Below are 24,140 nucleotides of genomic sequence, written 5' to 3'. Positions count from 1 at the left end.
AACCACACCCCACGCAGCACGTTTTGATTTAATGGGATGTCTGATGCTCTTGGATTTGCCTGGCCTGTTTGACATCTGCACTTACTATTCCTCCTTGTTTTAAACAAATCTTCAATAAAAGAGGAGCATTTACAAATATTCAGCATCTGTATAAAGGAGGCAAAACAAAGAGCAAGTGTCGGCTTCTCTTGAGTGTTGATAATAAATACTGGCTTGTCTGTATCATCTTCTCAGCTGCTCTGATATATGTGCTACATTTTAACCACATGTTGTTTAAACATCTGTGAAGGGATGAACCCTTAATGATGCTCTGTTGACATGGTAGTAATTACTGCATTTAGTGAAATAACATTGAGTTGAGACTAATATTTCTTCAACTCTCTAAAGTACAGCTAGTATTCAATACATTAAGTTAATGAATAATTGTCTTGCTGACTTTGAGTACTGAAAAATTATATATTGCATGTGTTATATATATTATAGTCGTATATATAGTCAGAAAGGGTTGTGTCCATTTCTGAGAGGTCATCAGGAACTTGTAGAATTAAAGGGATTAAATCGAGTAAAACAGTAACATCTTGTGTAGGGAAAAGTGCTGACGAGAATTTAGAGCAAAGTTTTTAAGCATCCATTTATTTTTGTGGTGGCATTCCTGATACTAGACCAGTTATTGTGTGGTGTATTTGTCTGATAGGCTCTTTTTTCTTTTTTTTTCTCCCCCTAGAGGACTCGCAACATTGTAAACATGATTTGCTCCTTTTTGGCAGGGTTGCATGGCACACGTCAAGAAGAAATGATTGATCACAGGCTAACAGACAGAGAATGGGCAGAAGAGTGGAAACACCTTGACCATGTAAGGCATAAATATACTCTTACTTATAATTGTCTGAAAGGAGCTTTGTTGAGACAAATTTAAACTTTTTCTTCTACAAAAAATATGAATCCCTGGGCAAGTTAGAGTTGGTCGTTAAATCTAGGGGCTTGATGTTCCCCATTAGGTAGCTCTCATTAGGCCTTGCTGCACAGGTGCCTGTTGCAGTACTCTGAGCGTTAGAGACTGCCGAAAGTTGAGAGGGCACTGCTCCATAAACCCTGGATCTGCAACAAGCGATCCTCACCCTTACTACTGTTTAATTGTGTTTTGATTTTGTGGTTGTTTGGTTGTTTTGTTTTTCTTCTGCTGTTGTAGTTTTTTGTTTGTTTGGGGATTTTGTGTGTGTTTGTTTTTCTTTGAATTTATTAGCTCTTATAGCATTTTTAGGCATCAGTTCTGGACCAAATCTCCTGGCCTGCGTGGTACCATGTGATATTAGTGGTGGGACTGCAGTCAGTTCAGTCTTTTCTTCTTTTTGTTCTCCCTTTCCCCCAGAAATCCTTATTTGTACAGTTTGGGACCACAACTTAAACAGGAAGACTTGCCATTCTTAAAAGCAAAGCTAGAATTTTTCAGCTGTATTTGAAATAACAAGGAGAGACTTCTTTGTTCTTATAAACCCAGGCACTCACCACATTAATGTTTTCTTTATGTTTCTGTCAGTTTATGAATAAAATATTCTTTTTTTTGTTTGCTTGTTTGTTTTTTGTTTGTTTGTTTTTGTTTTTAACTTTCTCTGCTCCATCTGATGCTATTAATAGCTGTTAAACTGTATAATGGACATGGTGGAAAAAACAAGGCGATCTCTCACTGTACTACGGCGATGTCAAGAAGCAGACCGTGAGGAGCTTAATTACTGGATACGGCGGTACAGTGATGCAGAAGATTTAAAAAAAGGCGGTAACAGCAGCAGTAGTCATTCCAGACAGCAGAGTCCAGTGAATCCAGATCCAGTTACGTTGGGTAAGTATCCTCATTAAAAATTATTTATTGATCCTGTTTCAACTCAGCTAAACGCTAGAGGAAGTTTGCATTTGTTGTTCTGATCCTTCTTTTGTGACAGTGGTGAAATATTCCTCTCTGCTGACTACTGAATTAACTATAACCCTTATGCCCTAACAGTCATGTTTACATGTGAAATGGCTTGATGGTTTTGATGATACTTGACTTGCTTTCCGTTCAGCAGTGTCTGAGAGTGGTGGGGTGGAAGGACAGACTGCTGTGTAGGGATGGCAGAGCAGTGAGATGTGCACTGACTCTCTATCCCCTCTGTCCCCCTCCCTTGCCTCCTTGATTAAGGAAAACTATAGGTGCTTCTGGATTGCTGGCACTGTGAAACCAAGGGCTTTCGCCTTCTCAAATGAAATTATTTGACTTGGAAGTTGCCTTTTCTAAGAAAATGAAGAGAAATATAAAGATAAGGGCAGTCCTTAGCTGTATTTTGTTTCTGTGTAAGAAAGAAACAGCACCTGGGATGCCCACAGCCACACACATGTGATCCTCCTCAGTCTGTGTCCACGGCTGCAGCTCACACAGCTGTGTCTGAGCTGGTTTTGGTACTGCTCGCTGAGCTCAGCTCAGACTGCAAAGCTCGCTTACATGGAACAGACCAAGCAGTGGGACTTTCACCCCCTGCAGGCCTTCACAGTCACACACTGTGCCACTCACAACTACCCCAAGTATAAAAGCAAGCTTTATTTTCTGTAGTTTATTAATATTCTGGCCTGTTCTGCCCTATCCCCTCACCTTCATGGCAAGTGTGGTAAATAACCACATAGTGGTCATACCTTTTTTGTTCTCTGCTGCTTTGGTTGCTTGTCTAATATTTAACTTGGATAAATAAATTGTCCAGCTCAAATGCCATCTACTTAAAATCGTCATGAACTGTGGTCATTAGTAGAGTTGAATGTGTTTGCTATTTGGTAACTATTTTGTTTAAAGCTGTGTTTTCCTTTTACCCTTAAGAGTAACTTATTAAATCTAAAACTTACTTAATTGCAACTAGAAAAACGAAAAAACAAATCTAATACCCTCTCCATCTTCCTCGTGGTAAATCTTTAAAGTTCATGCTGTAATATTTAGTGCTTCTTGATAACAAACAAACCTTTTGTGTGTGTGAGAAATGATCTGAGCCAATAGCTCTATAAATTAGCTTCAGTCAGTGAAAGGAAGGGTTATGGAAATACTGTTCCCAACTTCACTAGTAAGTCTAGTCCCTAGAGAAGCCCTTCTCAGAAAGAAGCATTCAGGTAATGGCTTGTATGAATACTGTTAAATGTAATGTAAAGAAGGACTCATAAACACGGCATCTGAAATGCTGATCATGTCTGCAGCTTCAGGAAGAACACTTGTGAGGAAACCCCTAGATGAAAAGCAGTGACACCCATCTCTAGTACAGCTATGATGCAAAAAGAGCCAAGCCATAGTGCTTTTAAGTATAGTTAGTAGGTAAAAAAAAACTGAAAGGAAAATGTGTTTTTATAATTTACCCAAAGAAACTTCAACTCAAGACATTCATCAAAACCAGTCACTTCTACAGTACTATGGGTATAACTGTGCTGGTTGGAGTGAGTCTATTTCAATTTTAACATGTCCATTTTGGTTATTTGACTTTAAAAATTACTACCCTAGACTCATGGACATGAGACTTGAATTGCTTCAGTGCTGTAGCATCCATGTCAGTTGCAAATATTGATAAGAAGTGCTTTTGTATTTGGCATGTAAGGCAGAAAATACTTACTTTAGAGTCTATGGAAGGGTAATCCTTGTATTTCCTCAAATCTGTTAGTAATCTAGTTAACAAAACGAACGTTCAGAGGTATAATAAAATGGAAGCAATATCTGCGAACCTTGAGCCGCTGTTCTGCTCAGGGCTTTTTATTTTAGTTTTGAAGTGAGGAGGAAGGGGTTGAAAAATTCCTCCAGTACTTCAGTTAAAGTGTCACAAGATGTAAATATCGTTCTTTTGCTGCAGAGATTCTAAATGTCATTGATTCCCCTTTGTATTTTTTTTTTTAAATGAGGTAATCCACCCTTTAAATCCATCTTGTCACCTCCACTAGCAAGAGAAAAAAAAAGTGGGGGAGGCACATGGCTACATTTTCTCTGCCTTTGTTTTTTTCTCTTTACGGTTAAAATATCATCACTGCAGTGGTAAGTTCTCACTACAAACATTATACCATGGTCTTCATAGATAGCTCTCTCTGAAAAACTCTGAGCTGAAATTTAGCATAGATAGTTTGAGTCCAAAAGAAAAGGTCATCCTTTTGAACCAGCAGACCTTTTTTTTCTGCCAAAGTTCTTTGTGCTTTTTTTAATTTGACATCCCTGTAAATCACGTTGGGCTTGACAGTTCACAGTAACTGATCGGTATTTTTCTGTTGATATTTTTAATTAAGAAATCAAATGAAATATTTGACCATTGGTTTTAATGCAGTGTAATCCAATACACGCATTAGCCAGCTACAACAGGTTACAAGCTCTCATTATTCTCTGATACTCTGCTGAAGGTAAGATGGGTCCATTCTTTTCAGTCTGAATAATACATGTTTATGAAAGTCTAAAAATGACTCAGACTTTATATATATATTCACTTGATGAACTGTGATGGTCTATGAAGTGAATAATACATCATCTGGCTCCTCTGTTTCTGCTGCAGAATTTCAGTACTACATACTGCAGCGGGACTGCAACTTTCATCCTAATAGTGAATAATTACACATATCAGACATTGTACACTGAAATACACACAGTCGGATAAATTAAAGATGAGGGTTCTTCAACATTGTGGGTTATAAACAAGATGTATAACCTTATTGAGTGCAGCTGTGGCTCTAGATAAGTGGTGTAGGCACACATCAGAAGGTCTGCAGTGATGTTGATATTTTGTGTCTGTTGAATTTATCTGAATGGAAATCTTATAAAACAGAGTTTGAAATCTCCAACTGAAGAGTGCAAATACCTGCAGGATTTGCCCCAGGAAGCCAGGATTCTCAGAAGTATATGAATTTGTCAAAAACACATAGGTTAGCCATTTCTTAATACATTTTTAAATGTTAACCATTTCAGAGCTAGTTTATATTTTATCAAAGGTTGTTCACCCTCATATTTTCAGTGTTAGCCAGGGCATTCCTATCGATACATGTCTGTTCATGCTGCTTTATAAAATCTTTCCATTTGCAGATAATCAGCATTGCTGTGATAGGCATGATATTCTCAACATGAGCTAGCGGGAATGCTGTGAATACCACAGTAACATTTATAACTTGTAATTCAAGAACTTGAAGCCTCTGTAATACTGGTCGCTGATGATATTAACTATTGCTCTTAATCCACTCACGCATGGGAGATTTGGGCTGGATTGTAGTGTACTGAATTGCATGGCGTTAGACAGGGCTACAGCTGCGGAAACATTCTGCGTTTGTATTGTCAGTATTCATTTCTGACCTTCTTGGGAATAGGATCACTTTTATCCATTCCTTATGCCACCCTGTTATTGCAATGCTTTGCAAAATAACTCATAGGTGGCATAAAAGAGAGAAAATCTCTTGCTGCTAGTTATTGGAAGTTTGCTCTTGGTTGACACTGATCCAGTAACGTAGTACCTGTGTGGTTCTCCTTTTCTTATTCTTCTTAAATGAGAACACAATTATATTTTTAACACAATTTCATGTGTTCAAGCAGTATTTTAATAACCACACAAATGCATCAGGGCAAAGATGCAGGTAAAAATACCTGAAAGTCACAGCCCCCAACACAGTTAGCAAGGAACTCCCATTCAGTATTATACTTCTTCAGATTTTTATTTATGTATTTCATTAATTGGAGTGGCACATGTTTGAGCTTGACTCTTAGAAAAAAGGCAGTGAATATTGCGTATTTGTTGCTCTGAGTTGGTTTTGTTTTCTGTTTCCCACCAGTGTTACATTTATTATAGGGTAAAATTAAGCAAAACGTGCTTATGAAATATGTAGATAATATAGATACCTATAAAAAGATATGTGTTTCTTATATTAAATAATCTATAGTTCACAGCTGGTTATGTGCAGCTTTTATTATTTTTAAGCCCTACTGTTCATTATGGCATATAGGGTATTGTCACTATCAGTGTTTTCATAACTACGATAAATTCTAAAAGATCCTCAGAAGATCAGCTGTTCATGTCTGTTTCTTAATTTTTTGTTGTTGGCTTGGATGTTGTAGGCTTGGATGTCATTGTCCAGTGATAAAAACCTCCATTCGTTTGTATTTTCAACCCGTTGTCCGTTCCTTCTTTCCAAATATGGATTAGGCTTTTTGACAGTTTTGAACACATCTTTTCCTTTTAAGTTCTTCTGTTCTGTTTTCTTGGGTTTGGTCCTCATTATGATGCGAGAGTTCATATCCTTTATTTGGTCCTAGGTTTTTGTCTCAGTTTCACTCCCTAGACCCGTATTTCTTTCTGGCCTTACAAGTCTCCACATCTTTCAGTACTTTCAGCACCTATTCTCTTTGTCTTAAACCCACCAAAAATAAGCAGTCTACAAGATATTTTTACTCATTAAACACTAGAAACCTGGGTCATCAATTAGCTGTTGATGATTCGTAAGGCTGAATGTGCTCTTGAAATAAGTGCACCAGGGCCCCTATGGAACCCAGCAACATGTTGTGACAGTAGGAATTTTTTGGTTAATATCTTCTTTCTTATTTAAAAAAAAAAAAATCCGGGGTAGGCTAAAAATAGTACTTTTTCTATATATTTTGCAAAAGAATACATTATGTTGTTCCCTGCTGTTCAATAGAATGTGAGGGCTGAAACAAAGACCAATTTTTGTGTCTTTTCCTCATGTATCATCTTATAGCCCGACATATTTTGTGATGAAAAGTTTATTTAATATTAAAATAGAAAATTCCAAAAGCACTTTTTATTTCAAAGTCTATTTCATTTTTATTTAATTTAGGTTCTTCACAGATGAGCCCTGATCACTCTCATGTATATGTGCTTTTATTTTCCTTGTTGGGCTTTTTAATCTGGTTCAGTAGGAACCAGACTACGTGCTCTGAAAACATGCCTTGTCATGAATTTCAAGTAAAATCAGTAGCGTACATCCTGTTGTTCTGCATAATGACATTGTTGCATTTTCACCATTAACAGAGCTTTGCATTATGCCTGACATGTAAAGCCTTTTCCGTTATCCTTTTTGGTATGAGTTTCCTTGTCACTTCAGGTTATTCCTATTTTTGTTGGATTTCATTCCATTTATTTCCAGGCAGAATTTACTTTGACTTGTAGGTACTGCGGTCTGTCAGTTAATATAGTGCGTTCTTCCTCATTATGGCTTTTTGCAGTTGGTTTAACATTTAGTATTTTAGAGACGCCACTCAATTGGATTACTTTTGGTTTGTGTTTACTAGAAGTCCAAGTTTAAGATCTTCTGTGTTTTAGATTTAGTGACCAAGTTCTGTCATTCTTGATTTGAAGAACACCTTAAAAAAGAATAGTAATATAAGACTTCGATCCTCTGGTCACATCCTGTAGTTTAGCCCCCAAAACAACATTGTTTTCATGGACTTATCACCACTGACTAAACAATAGCCACGTTAATACTATTTTTCTTGCTTGGAAAATATGTTTTTTATTATCTTCATAAGTGCTTCTTGTCTTTTTTTTTGTGCACCATTCCAAACTATGGGAAAGTCTCTCACAAGATCTTGATTTAATTCTTCTTGCAGAGGATCTCATTCCTCATGTAAATAATTTGTGGTTGGAATAAGAGCTTGATTGATGTTTATGTTTTGGAAATTCTAACAATTAGCTGGCAATCTGGTCATTTATGTCATTGAATTCCATTTTTGGGAAGTCATATGTACCAAAAAATCAGCTCCACATCTCGTTATTCTTAATACTAAGTAATGTGGTAAAGGGCTTAAATCAAGGTTATGATCCCCTTGCAGTGGACGGTACCTTAAATAGCAGACAGGAAAACTCAACACAAAACACAAGGCACAAATGCAACAGTTCCCTTGTTTTGCCACATTTGGCATCTGGTTGGGTCTTTTCCTGGAGGTATTGCAGGAAGAACAAATAAGATAGTTTTATTTTTTCACCTTTGGTTTTCCCGAGCTTTCAAGCAATGTTTTCTGCTGCTGCCTCTGTCCCTGACTGAACTGGCACTGCTCCCGCAAGTCTAAAAGCCTCCAAAGGATGAGAGAAGTGTACACAATTATGTTTGTCATCACCAGAATCATACAAGCCAAGTGATGCTGAGGATTTTCCCATTCTCAGCATCAGGTCTGAAGTCCTCTGTCACGTTGATTAAACCCATGTAAACAGCTAGCTGTTTTGAAGAGTCTTGCACACACGTTTGCGTACACACACCCATCATTTATGCTTGAGAGGTGTGAAATTCTGCCTACAAAAATTCAGTTTATTTTCATCCCATCCTTTAGCAACAAACAGAAGAGCTGGGGAAATCCACTCAGCTGCCTGTCAGATGGCAACATTCAGTCCACCCTGTCGGTGTCTGCAGATTCATGTGCTAGAAACTGCATCTGTGGAACAGTGCGCGGGGATTGGGATTCCCCACTGTTTGCAGATCTGAAATGGCCCCTGTCATTTCCACCTTTGTTAGCTGTCTGCAACATTAAACATCATCTTTTAAATGTGTATAAATTTTTGTAGCCTACTGTATATAAGCAGCACTGCACACATATGTATGGTGGTGTAAAAAGCTATTTACAAAACCTAATAGTTTGATGTTTTTCTTAAGTGTGTGGCTTTCTACCAAGGTAGCAAAGAATAACTAAGATTCAAAAATGAATATGTTTAGTAAAAATTAGTATTCAAAGAATGGCATGTGTACTTTTGTTACATTTCAAACTCAGACATCAAACAGAATGTTTGATTTCTAGCAGCATCTCTCAAAAGATGCAAATCTTATCTCTAATGTAATAAATCAAGTTATTTTATTTTGATGATTGAATTCTATCACACAGGCAATAGTAATAATGACAATGAACTTACCATTATGTTTTTTTTTTTCCTTTTTTTTTAAATTTCTTCTCTATTACTTTGAAAAATGGTTAATCAGTTTTCAAACTGGATTTGAAAAGAGCAGCTTTTCATCTGCTGAGAATCTGTATACTAAATTTCAGGCCAAAGTGAATTTTCTTTCTGTATTGTCTGATCTTGTATCTTTGAAGTCTGTGTGGAAGGGGTCTTGCTGATTTCAGAGCTCTTAGGCCCAGGCCCAGAGGTTAAACCCTTTAAACAAAAAGAGGAGGGAGGGGGAAGAGCTGTCAAAAAGTGATTGAAATATATGGGTGAATTATGAGCTTCAGCTCCTGTGAGGTTGTTTGGCAGCATATGTGTTTAGGGGCTAACCTAAAGTTAAAGGTTCTGTTTTTCAAACTCATGCAGCTACAGTTGCCAATGTGGGCTCGGATACAGGAAAACATAGAGAAACACCCCTTTCTTTTTCTGTGGACAGCTGATTTGATCACTAGAATTACATCTTGGCTTTTATCTCTGCTCGTCAGCAGCCGTTCTGTTTTCACGGAGCAGAAGTGTGAAACCCAGACTGTTGCCCTTTCTTCTTCCTTTTCATAAACATAATGACAGAGGATGAAGCCCGTCACTCCCTCAGCTGGTCTTGCAAAGCCAGCCTTAAAAGCTTGGAAACTGACAAATAGAGTTGAATAGAGACACTGTAAAATAAAAATAAAGCAAACTAGTCTCAGCTTGGCTTAAGATTAGACATTCAAGTCCTGAACATTGATTTGGTCTATGTGACGTGTGCTACGGCCCTGGCACCCGTTTTATTTTGCATAAGAAAAAGGTTCTGTAATTATTTTTTTTTTGGTCTGAGTAAAAGGAAAAGGTATTTCTGTAAACCTTTGAGAAGCAATCATTGCTTACGGTGCCTTTTTTTTCTCCTCCCACACCCCCTCCTTCTGCAGAATCACATCGGGAATTCCTTCACAGGCCTGCGTCTGGATACGTGCCAGAGGAGATCTGGAAGAAAGCTGGTAAGAACTGTTTAAAAACACCGGCTTAGTCTTCTGGCAGCTGTGTGCAGTTGTTAATGCACTGATGTGAGGAACGAAAAAGAAAAAGAAAAGGGGCCTTACTAAGTAACAAGAAGAAATTGTGTTTAATAATCTTAAACTGGAATTGATCAGGACACAAAATAATCTTTAATAATAGAACCATCTGCTGCTATAGTTAGGAGGATATCAGTACTTCCATTAAGGACCTCCATTTTCTAGGGTTATAATGGTTTTGCGCTGAAACTTGATATGCTAAAGTTTCAGTCTGTTAGCAATTTAAATACAAAGTTTGTGTGGGATTATTTTTTTTAAGTTTCAAGGTTTCTACCTCATTAATGTCAGAATTCCCAAAGGACGGAAAAGAAGTAAGTATACCTGTTAAAGAAAAACCTCCAGCTATGCAAAGTAACCATTCTTAATTTTAAAAAAGATTTTGTGCCTGTCAGACCCCAGTGAAGTCTGTGCTTGTGAACTTGTGAAGTTTTCAATGTAGTAAGAAAGTTCCCATCTCAGCAGCTGCTCGGGGAGGTTGCACAGGCACTGACAGCATTTTCCCTGAGCTTGAAAAGCACTATGGGCAGATGTTGTGGTTGTACAGAGTTTTCTTCAACACTTTAAAACTATGCCTGAGCACAGGAGTTTCCTGGCAACGATCCCATTGTGGTGCTAGAGCTAAACCGTTGCTTTTTTTGACGTCGATATCAGAGGTTCCTTGTTTGCAGAGGCATCAGGAGGAAGCTCTTGAACTCCAGTGAGGTAGTTGAGCTTCTATATATACACTTGTACACACCCCCGCCTTTTGAACACCTGGATAGCCATGAAGTCTGTTGCAGCTGTCTGAGCAGGAGTTAATGATTAAATGGCAAACATGCTGCAGTTTTTTATGCTTTCTGATCCAATCTCCTGTAACTGCTTGCTGCTTTTTGGTGTATTTTAAACTAGATACAGAACATACGTCTAAAAATGTTATGCTGGCATACTGTTGCATCAGACATGAGGTTGTATTGTTTGCGTGATGTGGGTTTGTCATGTAAAGTCTAGATTTGCCAATGTGTTAATTAATATTTTTAGAAATGCTGCATTTTCTATGAAAAATAACAAAGTAAACTAAGTATTTGTCTTTTGCCCAAGGAAAGCGTAGCTTATGTAACTCAATGCCCAAAATTATTTTTATAGTTTGTTTTGCCATATTTTTGCTAGTATCTTAAATGAAAAAAAAAGAATAAATATACAGTTCGAGGAAATCTCATTGAGAGGAGCACTGCTCAGTGGAGTTTCAGGAACTTTATTTTGGTAAAATCTAAGTTTTTGTGCTGTTAGGCATATCAGGTCATTTATGACTCCTAAAAGCAATGCAACATAAGAAAAAAGTTTCTTCATAAGCTATTAATACAAGTTAATTACAGCTTTTGGCCCGAGTTATAAAATTGGATGTGCATGAACATTCCATATATCCACAAATGGTAGTGTAGAGGAGCTGTGAACGTATATATCATCTCTTTCTTTTTGGTTCCATTTCTAGTTTCTGTTTTCATGCCGACGGGGGTTTAAATTAGATTCCATGTATTAACTGAGTGTGCCTGTGAAATGGAGAATAAAAAAAGTCTGACTTTCTGCAGGATGCACACCTGTATCTGTTACTAGCTGTAGTAAAACTTCAGAAAGCATACTGCTCTTCATAAATCATGGGTCTTCATTGTCAGGAGGGCGCACTGAAGTTGGAGGTATCCACAATTTGTAATCAGTTCAAGGCAGTAAAGGTGCAATTCAGCTCTGTAAGAGTAGGTCTCTAGTGGCATTTGAGATGCTCTGTAGTTTCCTGGCTGGGCTGCAACTGCCAGTCAAGAAGGCTGCAAATCTTTTACAAGTAATTTCTGCTGGCTCAGTGTGGATATCTTGGTATCTCAAATATCTGTAAAGACCAATGTGTAAACAGCTGAATCAGATATAAAAGTCTGATTGGGATGCTGAATCCATTGAATGGAAAGAATTTGGCATGAAAATGGTTAAAAAGCAACCTCAAAAGAATGCAAAAGAGGGATTCATTTTAAACTTTTGGAGACTGACTTTTGGAGTAAGCACATATTATGCAGTACCTTGTGAATTAAAGCCATGTGAACCCAACTCAGTTTCATACGACAGTGGAAAGGAGACATCAGTGTCCTAGTTCGTCTCATTGAATTATGGGTATGTAGATGAAGAGTACAAGCCAAGTTCTTGGTGTCCCTAAGTAGATAAGAGAGAGGCAGGCACATGAAGAGCATCAATCAGATGACAGGGTGGATGACTTGCTCTCTGGAAATACCTATTGATCTTTATTAAATACTGAGAGGATCCCATGCCCACTGCAGGCTGTTGCCTTAGCTTCTTTCTGTGTCATGAAAAGACAGCCATCCCCTGTCCCTTAGCTCTGGAGTTAACAAACAGGTGTAGAATGACCATACTTTGTCATACAAAGAAAATGGATCCCCTACATATTCTCCAAGGTAGTCCCAGGAAAGAGATGGTGTATTTTCGAGCATGAAGTTAACTTATGTCACCAGCTCCCAATGGCTGCCTTTGCCAGGGTCAGCCTGAGAGTGAGGTGATAAAAATGTCATGGTGATAGAGGTCCGCACCCCTGTCTACCACTTCTCTTTTCTCGTCATGTGAACTGAATGTACCCACGATGTGAGAGAGGTGACCAGGAGCTGGCTGAAGAATCATCACATCAGGTTATATACAGCAGTGAATGATGAGTTGGGTACCTCCCCTGAGTGAGCTCCAGGGACCTCTGATCACGCTGAGTGACACCTATTCCACACAGGCTGTTGGCTCCCAGGAGCTTCTTTGAGTTAGCGCTGTTGAAAGGGAAGGAAGATTTCAATTGCATTCCTAAAAAGAAAGAATGCTTAGGAGGATGCAGATACATGCATCTCAGGTATTAGCTTTTAAAAGCTTCCAGATCCATGTTTTCTGATACTGGAACCTAGTCACTCTTCCTTTCTCTGGAAAAGCAGACAAAGAATGTGCTGGTATCCTTCTTGGTCTCCATGGCTCTGTACTACCAAGGCAAATAAAATCTCCTTCATTGGCACTTGTCACTGCTGCAGAAATACTAGTTTTTGTTGTTATATGAAACTATAAAGCCTGCTTTCTTTATCTATAAAATATCTGTAGGCACTGGAGACATTTATTATAAGAAGATGGGCAGGAATCAGAGATAGGAAATTTTGTCTAGTTTATTTGGGTGTTCGTGAGGTCACAATGTGTTGAAATAATGGTGGTGCATTGTGACCAAAACACCCGATGTATTTTAACTATTTGTTTTCACACTTAGTATAGCACAATATAAATTGTGTTGTCAAAGTTAATGGAAATACGAAAGTCCAATCCATAGTTTATGCCAATTGAAAAGTATCAGTCAGGCATATGGCCTCGTAAGCACTTTAAACATCTTCACAATCTCAGAAGCTTTGTAAAATAACTTACGCAATATAGAAGTTAGAATACAGAGTTCGATTTCTATAGCTGAACTGAAAAGAAGTAGATTATATAGGATGAGAAAATATAAAATTGGAAGTCTTTGTAAAATGTTGGAGTACTGTACTTCTGTTTAATGTAATAGTTTAAACTGCCATTTCTAACCACTGCAAACACCTCAACGTAAAACTAAATGTATATGATGTAATGAAAGTGCATCATGCCATACAAAGATAATTTCTATTCGTAGCAATATCAACAAGAATACATATTTTCTCAAAGAAATACACTTTGTTAATAATGGCAGCTCATAGACACAAAATGTCTGTATTTAAGTTGCCTCATTTTTCTGAAAATGGTAATAAAATTGCATCTGCATGCTTGCCTGTGTATATTTCTTTTCACACGATCAGTGAATGTTTGCAGTTGGTAATAAATATTCAAGCACCTTGCAAATGTCCTACCAATTCCCTTTGCTGATCTGTGTGTGCCTGTGGGACTAGAATAGGAATGCATAATTTAAATATAAATTGCCTGATTTGCATATACAATTAGTCTAGCTGCAGCTTTGATCGTAAGCAAAAATTATTGTCCTGTATTGCCACTTAGATAGAATTTTAATTCACCTTGAATATTCAAAGTAAATTAAGCCTTAGCTGTACGGTTGAAGGGTATGTTTTTTCCCCTCTCCTGAGGCTTTCCCCTAAACAACATTTATGGTAGGGTAATATAAGGGCATATTTTCAGCCTCATAAAAATAAAGGCAGAAGTTTTATCTAGAAATTCCCCTCCCTCGAAAACTTAAGCTGAAACATCTTTCACAGACATGTACACACATAACACACACACACACACGCACAGAGTAACAGAACTCTTCTTTCATTTTAATTCAGTTTTACTCAGTACATGGCTTAAAGTTAAGTCTTTATTGTAATTTGCTTATTAACTGAAAATGGAGACTTCATGTAGTTGTTATTTTTTTAAATAACAATGCAGAGCTATGAGACGTAAAAACTCAAGGGAGTTATCAACTTCATATCTGTATGTAAGAGTTGGATCTATGTGCATGTGCATGCACACAAATACATGGGTTATATATATGCACTAAAACTCAAACCCGTAACACCATTGTAATACTTAGATTTTAATCTACAGTAAAACATTTTTATTAGAAATCTATGTTTTTAATTAAACAGAACATTTAATTAAGATGGTTTATACAAGTGGATGAAACAATTAAGTGCAAACACTTGAATGAAACATGTCATAATTAGTTTTAATAGAGTGTTAATTGGTACTAGGTTTGCCAAGTTAATAATTACTGCTTATTAAATTTTCAATTAATCATTGTCATTTTGCTTTGAATAAAGATGAAAATTAGATAAACTAATTCAGGGGGAGGATGGTTTCCTTGTTAATTAGAGCAGTTAATTTAAAAAAAAAAAAAAAAAAAAGAAATTACTTGTTTTAGTTGTCAATTAACAGACTGTTCATTAGTAAAATCTTTGCACTCTTCCTGCATCAAAACCCGAATAACTAATTTGTGACAATCTATGTTTTCTGGAATAAAAGATATGTCTCTAGTATATATTGAAAAAACAACTCACAGTGACTTAGTTATATTACAAGAAGTGTGGAGCGTTTGAATTTAGTGAGTCGGTGTGTGCCCCTGTTCAGTGCCAGTTGTGCACTGGAGCCTTGTGCTCAAGAAAGAGCTCAGCGGAGCCAGGAAGTCGAGTCTTCACAGTGTAAACATGAGCTTGAAAGAGAGATCAAGAGGCCAACTGAATATCCATAAACAAATTTTAATTTTGGCTTGTAAAATTACATGTCTAGGAAAATATATTAGAGCAGTGATTTAAAATTTTTAAATAAAGTCTTGGGGGTTTCTTAACATCGTGTATTTATTTGATAACATAAGTGAAAACAATCTTAATGATTATAAATCCAGTCTTAATTTCCAGAGCTTAAAGATACATTTTTGAAAAAGTCCATAATATTATATCTTAAATAATAATTCTTTCAAAAGATGTTAATAAATCTAGTGTGCGGCAAATCAAATTTTCCATGTAAAATTTTGAAAAAGATTACAAAAATAACACACCAGAGCCCTGAAATGTCTGTACATAAAGAAGTACTGACCGTAAATCAAAATAACAAGAATCATCACAAGTGTTAGAGACCTGAGAGAGCTTTCAGTGATGGGGAAGTAAAGAAGCACCTGCGTGGGCTTGAAGAGTCTTGAGGAACCAGGTTCCTCTGTGTCCTTTTCTTAAAGTGAAGACTTTGAATATAACAGAGTAGCTGCTGCATTTCATGCATCAGTCCTACGTAGCCTTGTGCCATACGTCCTGCGCTGATGAGGATTTCTTCCCTCCTTTGCAGAGGAAGCTGTCAATGAAGTAAAACGTCAGGCGATGGCTGAGTTGCAGAAGGCGGTGTCGGAGGCCGAGCGGAAAGCTCACGACATGATCACTTCGGAGCGAGCCAAGATGGAGCGCACGGTTGCCGAAGCCAAGCGCCAGGCTGCAGAGGATGCACTAGCTGTCATCAATCAGCAGGAGGATTCAAGTGAGGTAAGATCTTTGCTTGGCAGGCATCACCTGTGCCTACAGACCATAGGTGTATCTTGGCTAGCTTTAATCTACCTGGCACAGGCTGTTCGTGTGACTTCGGAGTTCAGTGCCCACTATTATCTGTCTGCACCGTAGCTTTGGACGTGTATTTCAGGCACATGCTGAGCTCCAAATTTTCTTGGCTATTTTGCAATCTAAGCCCAAAATAACTAGTGAACTTCAGCTGCAGTGTCACCTTTTAACTGCTCTTTGGGGTTGCTTACCATGCACACATTTCTGTTATAATGTACCTTTTCAGTAGCTTTATCTTAAAACTCTGCAAGCTACCATATTGAATAGATAGCAAGATTGCTTGGTGGAAAATATTTCAGAGTGAAATCTAATTTAAGCAAAGAAATATTTCATTTAAGAGCCTGTAGAATGAGGTGGCTAAAAGATTGTCTGGAGAAAGTGCTGGACATAGAAGCGATTAGCAAAAGATGATAGTTCCTGTAGGACAGAATGTGAGTGTTTTCTTATTTTGAATGTGTTGCTTTGGCTGCAGGGAATATTTGAGAGTTGAGGAGTGTACAAACAGCATTTGAAAGAGAGAAAAATATACAGGAAGAGCAACAAAGAGTAAAACAAGAATAGGCATGATAAGCCCTGATTTACTTTTTCAGACCTGATCGTGGAAGCCTCACGTTGCTGTGGTACAGGATGACCAGCAGCACAACCAGCAGGCAGCTGGGAGCATGAGAGTAGTGTGTGTGTGTGACCTTAGAAACAGACATGGCAGAAATTATGTCAATTAAAAGTTACTCATTTATAATCTTAATTTCTTAAGGCCACTGAAGTGAATGAGCAGTACTTTCATGATTTATTGTTCTTGTACTAAGATCTTTGCTATAGTAAAATGACTTTTTAATACAGATCCTAAATGGCAGGAGTTGGAAGAAAACGTGAAAAGCAGTACTATTTGTGTGGGGATATATGTTTGTGTACACTATCATCAAAGCACTTTTCATGGGCTGGATGGGCAGCATTGTAGAAGAGTCCCTTAAGCTGGAAGATGCAGATAAGTTGGCTGCAGCATGCTGAGAAAACTGGCAAAACACATGAGCAGATAAGTCAGTGGCATGCTGCAGTATGCATCCGTAATTTGAAGGAGCGTAAGATTTTAATTCATACCAGGCTTCTCTGGAGATGAAAGACCATTGTGGGATCACTGAATGCCCAGAGTTTCTCCTTAATATGTAGCAGATGAATAACAAGGAGACAAAAGGAATTGATTTTCAGCATCTGAAAGTTTCTCAGGAAGAAAGGCACTACGGGAAGTGTATGTACCCTCTAAGTACTAACTGTTCCATTGTAGATTAAATGAGACATAAATTCAATTTATTGGCATTTTGTATCTGAGATACTCAAGGACATTTTTCCCGCACTATGTTCACAGAAAGGGCATTTGTCTGACACAGCATCATTAAAGAGCTGACATTTTGTGTGTGTGTATATATACAAAAGGCTCCTATTGTTAAAACCAAAATTCCTAAGGTAAATGCCTTTGGAGGAAACTGCAAATTAAATCTGTTTAGTGAACTGGTATAGTGTAGGCAGGACAGAGGAAGTACTTACATGCCAATACATACAGCCCATTCTCCCACAAGCAAATGTGCATCCAGAGGAGTGTGTAGAGAGTTCGTGTGCTGTCATTCACTCCAGTCGTGGCTCTGGAAAAGGCTCTGTAACAACAGACATCTTTACTTCGTCTCCAAAAGAATTGCTTACGAGGTGGTTCAGTTCTTGGAAACGGGACTTAAAAAGAAGGCAAATAATGCTTTTAATTGCGTTCTAATAAAATGTGGCTCATAGGGTTACAGATGTTCTCCGACCTGTGCATCCTCAGGAAGCCTACAAGCCTCCTGAACTGAGACCAAACTACGTACTTGGGAGCTATTTAAAATGAAGTTTAGTGTACTGGTCTTGTAGCTTTTGCATCTGTGGTCATAAGTGGCACATCAGGGTGGCTGTTGCGAGGTGAAAAAATGCAGGTTTCAGTAAGCCTGCAGAGAGAAATGAAGTTTGCTCAGTTTGTGTTTACGAGTGCCTGGTTAATTGTGAAGGGAGATGACAGTGATACTTATTTGAGAATTAGATATGTCTATTAAGTTTTTATGATTAGTACCTCTTCGTCCTATACTTATAATTAATTCCAAACTCCAACCACGTAGGCCAGTGCTTCCCATGATTACATGTAAATTCAGACTTTTTCATAACTGTAAAAACGGACCAACCTTTTCCTTCATTTTGAGGACACGAGATCAGTTTACCAGTGTTCAAAAAGGGTTTCTTTGGAGACGAGACCTTGTGTTTATCGGGATCGAGGAAGAAAACTTCACATTTGCTTTGGTGTCCATTATCTCTCGGTGAACATCCCTCCTAATTTGTCTCGGTTATAAGTCTCCATAACTTCTCTCTGTTTACAACTCTCAGCAATATGCTTCCAGCAACACAGATTCCTGTGTAGTAAAGGAACTGGAGTCATATTTCCAGGGCTAGAATGTTTCCAGTTCCAAATATGAGAATGCTGAAGAGCAGCTTCTGCAGTCTTACAGGTCTAGGGGAAGGCTGAGCATCACACCTCGTTTCTTTTCCTTGGGAGGACATTACACCAAGGCCTGCAAGAGAGCTCAGTATAGGCTGCTATATAATCTCCATGCAGTTCCTGACAGAGAATATTTCTCCCATGGGTGCCATTTGTTCTTTTGACTGTGGAAACTATGAATGGAGATGAGAATTTGGCACCAAATTTCTAATGAATCAGATATAATTTCTGTGTGATACGGCCACTCCTTGTCTATTGGCAAGGTTTCTCCCTTACAGTTCTTCATTTTTCATTCAGTAAAATGCAACCTGGACCTACGTCAGGAGCTGCTCTGGTGTGAGGACTTTGGGGCATGGTTTCTATTGCAGTCCTCTCTAGAGCTCAAAGTGATGACTAGAAATAAGACTCAAATATTTTTGAAATTATTATAATTTTGAAATAATGTGTTGTCTTCTCATCCAGGACCTTTCAGAGGTCTCACAAAAAGTAGATTGTTTGTTCGTTATTGTTCTTGTTTGGTTGGTTGGTTTCTGTTTGTTGTTTTTGTTTCTTTTCCGTTGAAGTTTTTTTGTGCTTTGTTTTGATTTTAACAAAGAAAAAGTAGCATCGATGCCTGCAAGAATGTCTGTGAGAAAACAATGACGTTGGATGTGTTGAACTGACTGGAGCAAAATAAAGGGGACTTAGGACAGTGAGGGGGCTAGGAGAGGAGATGTGGTATTTGGAGGCATCCTGAGTTTTAAGAAGTGGTCTGCAGTACTTTAAGAATCACCACATTACATGGTATAGTTTTAATTTCTGACCCTGACCTGGTCCTTTGTTGAACTATTGTTCTTTGCTTGTGTTTGAATTGTTCAGTATGATTTGATTCACAGTGCCACTGCTTCAGTGTCTGTGCATCTACTTTCTAAAAATTTCCATAATTTTTCATCTTAAACCCTTGTAATTTCATTATTTTCTGTTATTTTAATGAGAGATTGGTTGAAGACCAGCAAACAGAGCACACTGCTGTTGGATTGCAAAAGGACAGGAGAAGGCTTACCTGTCAGTGTGGCTGTTCCTGAACCACAAATTAGTTATTTACAAGCTCCTACCCTTGCTTGACAAAAGGTGACCCATTCATCAGTAGTTGTCTTGGCAAAGTACAGAAACATGTGTGAGCAGCCTACTCTTTGAGACTGCTGTACTTGTTTGGCTGCAATGTACTGTTGTGCAAATCAATTTTAATAGTAAGGGTGAACAGTGTAGCGAAGAGACTGGCTGCCCAGATTGTAAGGGGGGTGGGGAGGGGAACCATCAAAACATCTGTCTTTCTGCTCTGGTATAAAACGCCACTGAAAAATCTGACACTCTTGAGTTCTTCCTCACTTTTGAGTAGGGCAGGGGCTGGGGATGAGGAAGGAACACAAATGTTTTGGTTCTGTCTACTTAAAGCAGATGCTGACATCTGCTCAGATAAAACAAGTATGTAACTGGTCCAACACTGCTTTTAAGAGATGTGTAATGTTAGGGCTTGTTTATATTGCAGCAGTTTATGTTGTATGTGAGTATCACACTTACCTGACATTTTCAAGACAGATGGCTTCAATCTCTGCTGACCAATCCATTGAGACCAGGACTGTGCCAGCAAACCTGACTCTGATCATCAGATGCTGTGATTCATGCAAGCCTAGTTTTTAGGTTGATATTAAATTTAATACATATGTCAGCTAACATTTAATTTTTTTTGGCTGGGCATCTCTTGAAAGTAGCACACCATCCCCTGCAGTGCTGGGTGGTACAGAGGCGCCAGAGCCATGTGTTCTATGCAGGAGCAGTCCAGATGTGTTGCGAACATTGGCACTGCCCCAAACTGCTAAGCTAAGCCTGGCTAGCCAGCTTGCACGTCTCTTCTGTATGCTTCTCCACCCTTCTGTTTTCACGATTTAGCTTCTCTCATGCTGACTTGCACGACAATCACTTCCCTATTCTTCCACACTATTCCTGATACAAACCAGGATGCTGTTGGCCTTTTTGGTCACCGGGGCACACTGTTGACTTGTATTCAGCTGACTGTTTACCAACACCCCCAGGTCCTTTTCTGCTGGGCAGCTTTCCAGCCACTTTTCCTCGAGCCTGTAGCACTGCCTGAGATTGTTGTGACCAAAGTGCCGGACCTGGCACTTGGCCTTGTTGAACCTCGTACAATTGGCCTCAGCCCATTGATCCAGCCAGTCCAGATCCCTCTGGTGTTGCTGCCTTTGAGCAATTCAACACTACTGCCCAACTTGGTGTCATTTGCAAACTTACTGAGAGTGCACTCAATCCTCTTGTCCAGATCATTGATAAATGTATTAAACAGAACTGGCCCCAATACTGAGGTCAGGGGAACACCACTCATGACTGGCTGCCATGTGGACTTGACACGATTCACCACAACAATTTGGGCCTGGCCATCCAGCTGCTTTTTACCCAGTGAAAAATACACTCATCCAAGTCTTGAGCAGCCATTTTCTCCAGGAGAATGCTGTGCGAAACAGTGTCAAAGGCTTTACTAAAGTCTAGGTAGACAACATCCACAGCCTTTCCCTCATCCACTAAGTGTGTCATAGAAGGAGATCAGGTTGGTCAAGCCTTTCATGCTGACTGGGCCTGATCACCTGGTTGTCCTCTATGTGCCTTGTATTGGCACTCAAGATCATCTGCACCCATCTGCTTCCCTGGCACCAAGGTCAGACTGACAGGCCTGTAATTCCCCCCAATTCCTACCCATAAATGCTCAACCCTATCTTCACCATCATCAAGCTCTAGACAGTCAAAACACAATAACATAGAGGGCTGGCCCACCTTTTTTCTTTCCTTGCTTGTCCCTTCTGAAGAGTTTATAGCCATACAATGCAGCACTCCATCTAAAGGTTTGAATATCTTTGTACGGAGTGCTGCATTTTGACACAGCATGAGAATTTCCTAAGTACTGATGTGTTTCCCTTTCTAATGGGTTTTGGATAGAATTTGCACAAACAACTTTGTTTTTGCACTGGTGTCCAGTGGCTTATGCAGTCCTCATTTACGCCACCGTGGTTTCAGTGATTTCTAGATGTTCTTTTTCTTGTGGTTAGCAGTGATAGGGTTTTGAATGCTGTGGGAATTGCAGAACTGGGAAAATTGTGGGTTCTTCTTACCCAGCCATGCTTCCTTTCTCAGTAAACTGGGGAAATCCAGAATTTGTTGAAGATGACAGAGCAGTATTTGACACTGTATTACAGCATTCCAGAGTCTGTCATCTCTTTGACATGTTACAGTCCATTTGAGTTTTTTTTCTTCTTGAAGCCAACTCTACACTGAGTCTCAGCTGGAGGTGTCAGAGGAAAGCAAATACTCAGTTGTGGTTAAATATTTCAAAGATGAAAGTGATAGGATGGGCAAAATTATCGACAAGTATGCGTCCTGGTACTGGAGACCACAGAAATGAGGACCATTTGTTTTTAAGAATTTTCCTGATGGCAAACAGAAGTTTCTGAGTTCTGTTTTTTGAAGATGGAAGCTTAAGTGCATGAGAATTAAGAGTCTGACCTAAGATAAGGCTCTGACCTAAGACTGATGTTCCTTGTCAGTTGAAAGAGGAGGATGAAATATGATCGGTGGCATAGATTCGGAGTGAGATTCCCATCTGGTGTAATTTAGCCCAATTTCATTGAATTAATCCATTTTCAAGGTAGTGAAGTTAAATTGAATTATGTAGTCTGAGAATCTGGCCTTTTGTATAACCTCAGTGTTTCACAGCAAAATCAATGCGGAGTTAAACTGTAATCCAGTCCTCCCCGTAGTTTCAGCTACATCTGGAATGCTATAAAGTATGAGCTGGAAGTGCAGTGTAGTAACTCACTATCGAAGGACAGAGAAGATAGACCAGGAAAGCCTTTGAGAGATCTGCTGCTACCTTTCCTGATGTATGATCAACTCTAGCTGTATCATTCCTGTGAGATACCTGCTTTACCTTTTTTTTTAATGACGGAGGTTCTCCAGTGCCTCCAGGCAATTTGTGCCTGTCCTTAAAAAGATATCTCTTTCCAGTTTTTCTTGAATGTTTGATCCTGTTACTTCCTCTGTTCATCCATGTAGACATGGTTCCACTGCAGTGGTTTCCAAGATGTTAGGCTGCTGCTGTCTCCTCTCAGGCTACTGTTTCTCCGTAGTCTCATTTTGTTCAGTCTCTTCTTATAGCTTGCATTTGTCTGACCTTGGATTATTCTGGCTGCCTTTCTCTAGGTTCTTTCAAAGTCTTATTTGTCTGATTTATTTTGCTATATTTGAAGTGCATTGTCCCAACCTGGACTCCAGGCTGAGCCTTACCAGTGCTAGGAGGTGGAGAGTCTTAACTTAGGTGTAAAGGAGTCCATGGTCTGCTCATACACTCATATGATGATTGACACCTTGTCATCAGCATGACATTTTAGTCCCCTGTTATCTGAGATGCTGCCTACACAGTTCAGCCAGGGTCCTCTGTTTTGCTAGTACCTGCTAGAGCTTCCCAGGATGGAAGATACCTTGACCACCTTTTAGTCCAATAGTGAGCTTAAGCTCTGTCCATGATATCTGAATCAACTGGAAAGACATGAGCAGGGGTACACGAAGCACAGCCCAGGCCATTAGCTGGCATCTCAAGCCTTGCTTTTCTTTTGTAGAATTTGGGCTCTGGAGCAATGTGAACAGAAAACATCTGCTGTCAAAACTTGCAGTGCTTGAACCTAGTGTTTGCTGCTGTTTTTCACTGCTCACACATGAGAAAGAGCAAGGAATGGCCACAGCAATGAGGACTGCATAGGACAGGGAGTTCTGTGTGTCAAATCCAGCCACTATCACAGTGTAAGCTCCCCAGGACGTGTATGCTTATTTATGTAATTTCAACTGTAGTAATTTTTAAATGCAATAAGTTGTTGCATAAATGTGAGCTGTAGAATTTATTTTGAACTTCTTGTATTTTATGTGCTTTTTATTCCCACAATTACACTAAAGCTGTAACAACCTGTTAAATTAGAAATAATATGTCCAATGGACAAAATCACATACCAGACAATGTAGGACACAACAATCATGGAGGGAGCCAGCCTAGGACTTTGTCATTTCGTTAAAATCTCACACTTACGTATCACTTTTCGTGTCCTGTACAGGCTGATAGTTAATTGTTGACTGTTTTTAATAACAAAGTTGAACCGGTACTGTTAAAATTAAATTACTGTTTTCTGACACCAATACAGATCTTGTAGTAAGATACTGAAATATCGTACAGTGGACATGGTTCGGTCTGTGCATGAAAAAAGGGAAGTAAACTGAAGGTTCCTCAGAAATAATAGATATTTGAATAGAAAGTTTGATATCCTCATAATAAATCCAGCATAATTAGAGCACACACTTCAATGTTGCAATTTGATCTGCACAAGGAAGGGATTCCTGCATCTGGGCAGGTGCTGGTTGACTGCAGCATTATTCTGTGTGGGAAAAAGTGCCTTTCCAGAAAAATCTGCATGCGGAGGTTTTGTATGTGTGTGTTTTCAGAAGAAGGGATAAAGGAAGTATAGGCCGACCCTAGGGCTGACAGTTTACTTGCAAAGAAATAGATAAGGGGGGCAGCAGACAT

At 38.8% G+C, this 24,140-nt stretch overlaps 1 protein-coding gene across 6 annotated transcripts in view; it reads left to right on the top strand.

Moving 5' to 3' along the window:
* RUNX1T1 (RUNX1 partner transcriptional co-repressor 1) overlaps positions 1-24,140 on the top strand; it is a 114,553-nt gene that overhangs the window by 84,676 nt on the left and 5,737 nt on the right. For all 6 annotated transcript variants that reach the window (XM_065053963.1, XM_065053965.1, XM_065053964.1 and 3 more), the window contains 4 exons: positions 768-853; positions 1,636-1,837; positions 9,812-9,880; positions 15,749-15,939. In XM_065053963.1, coding sequence (XP_064910035.1) covers positions 768-853; positions 1,636-1,837; positions 9,812-9,880; positions 15,749-15,939 — 548 coding nt within the window. The remainder of the gene's footprint in view (positions 1-767; positions 854-1,635; positions 1,838-9,811; positions 9,881-15,748; positions 15,940-24,140) is intronic.

The sequence above is a fragment of the Columba livia genome, chromosome 2 (assembly GCF_036013475.1).
Source record: "Columba livia isolate bColLiv1 breed racing homer chromosome 2, bColLiv1.pat.W.v2, whole genome shotgun sequence".
In the NCBI taxonomy this organism is placed as follows: domain Eukaryota; kingdom Metazoa; phylum Chordata; class Aves; order Columbiformes; family Columbidae; genus Columba; species Columba livia.
This window is presented reverse-complemented; position numbering and strand designations above follow the sequence as displayed.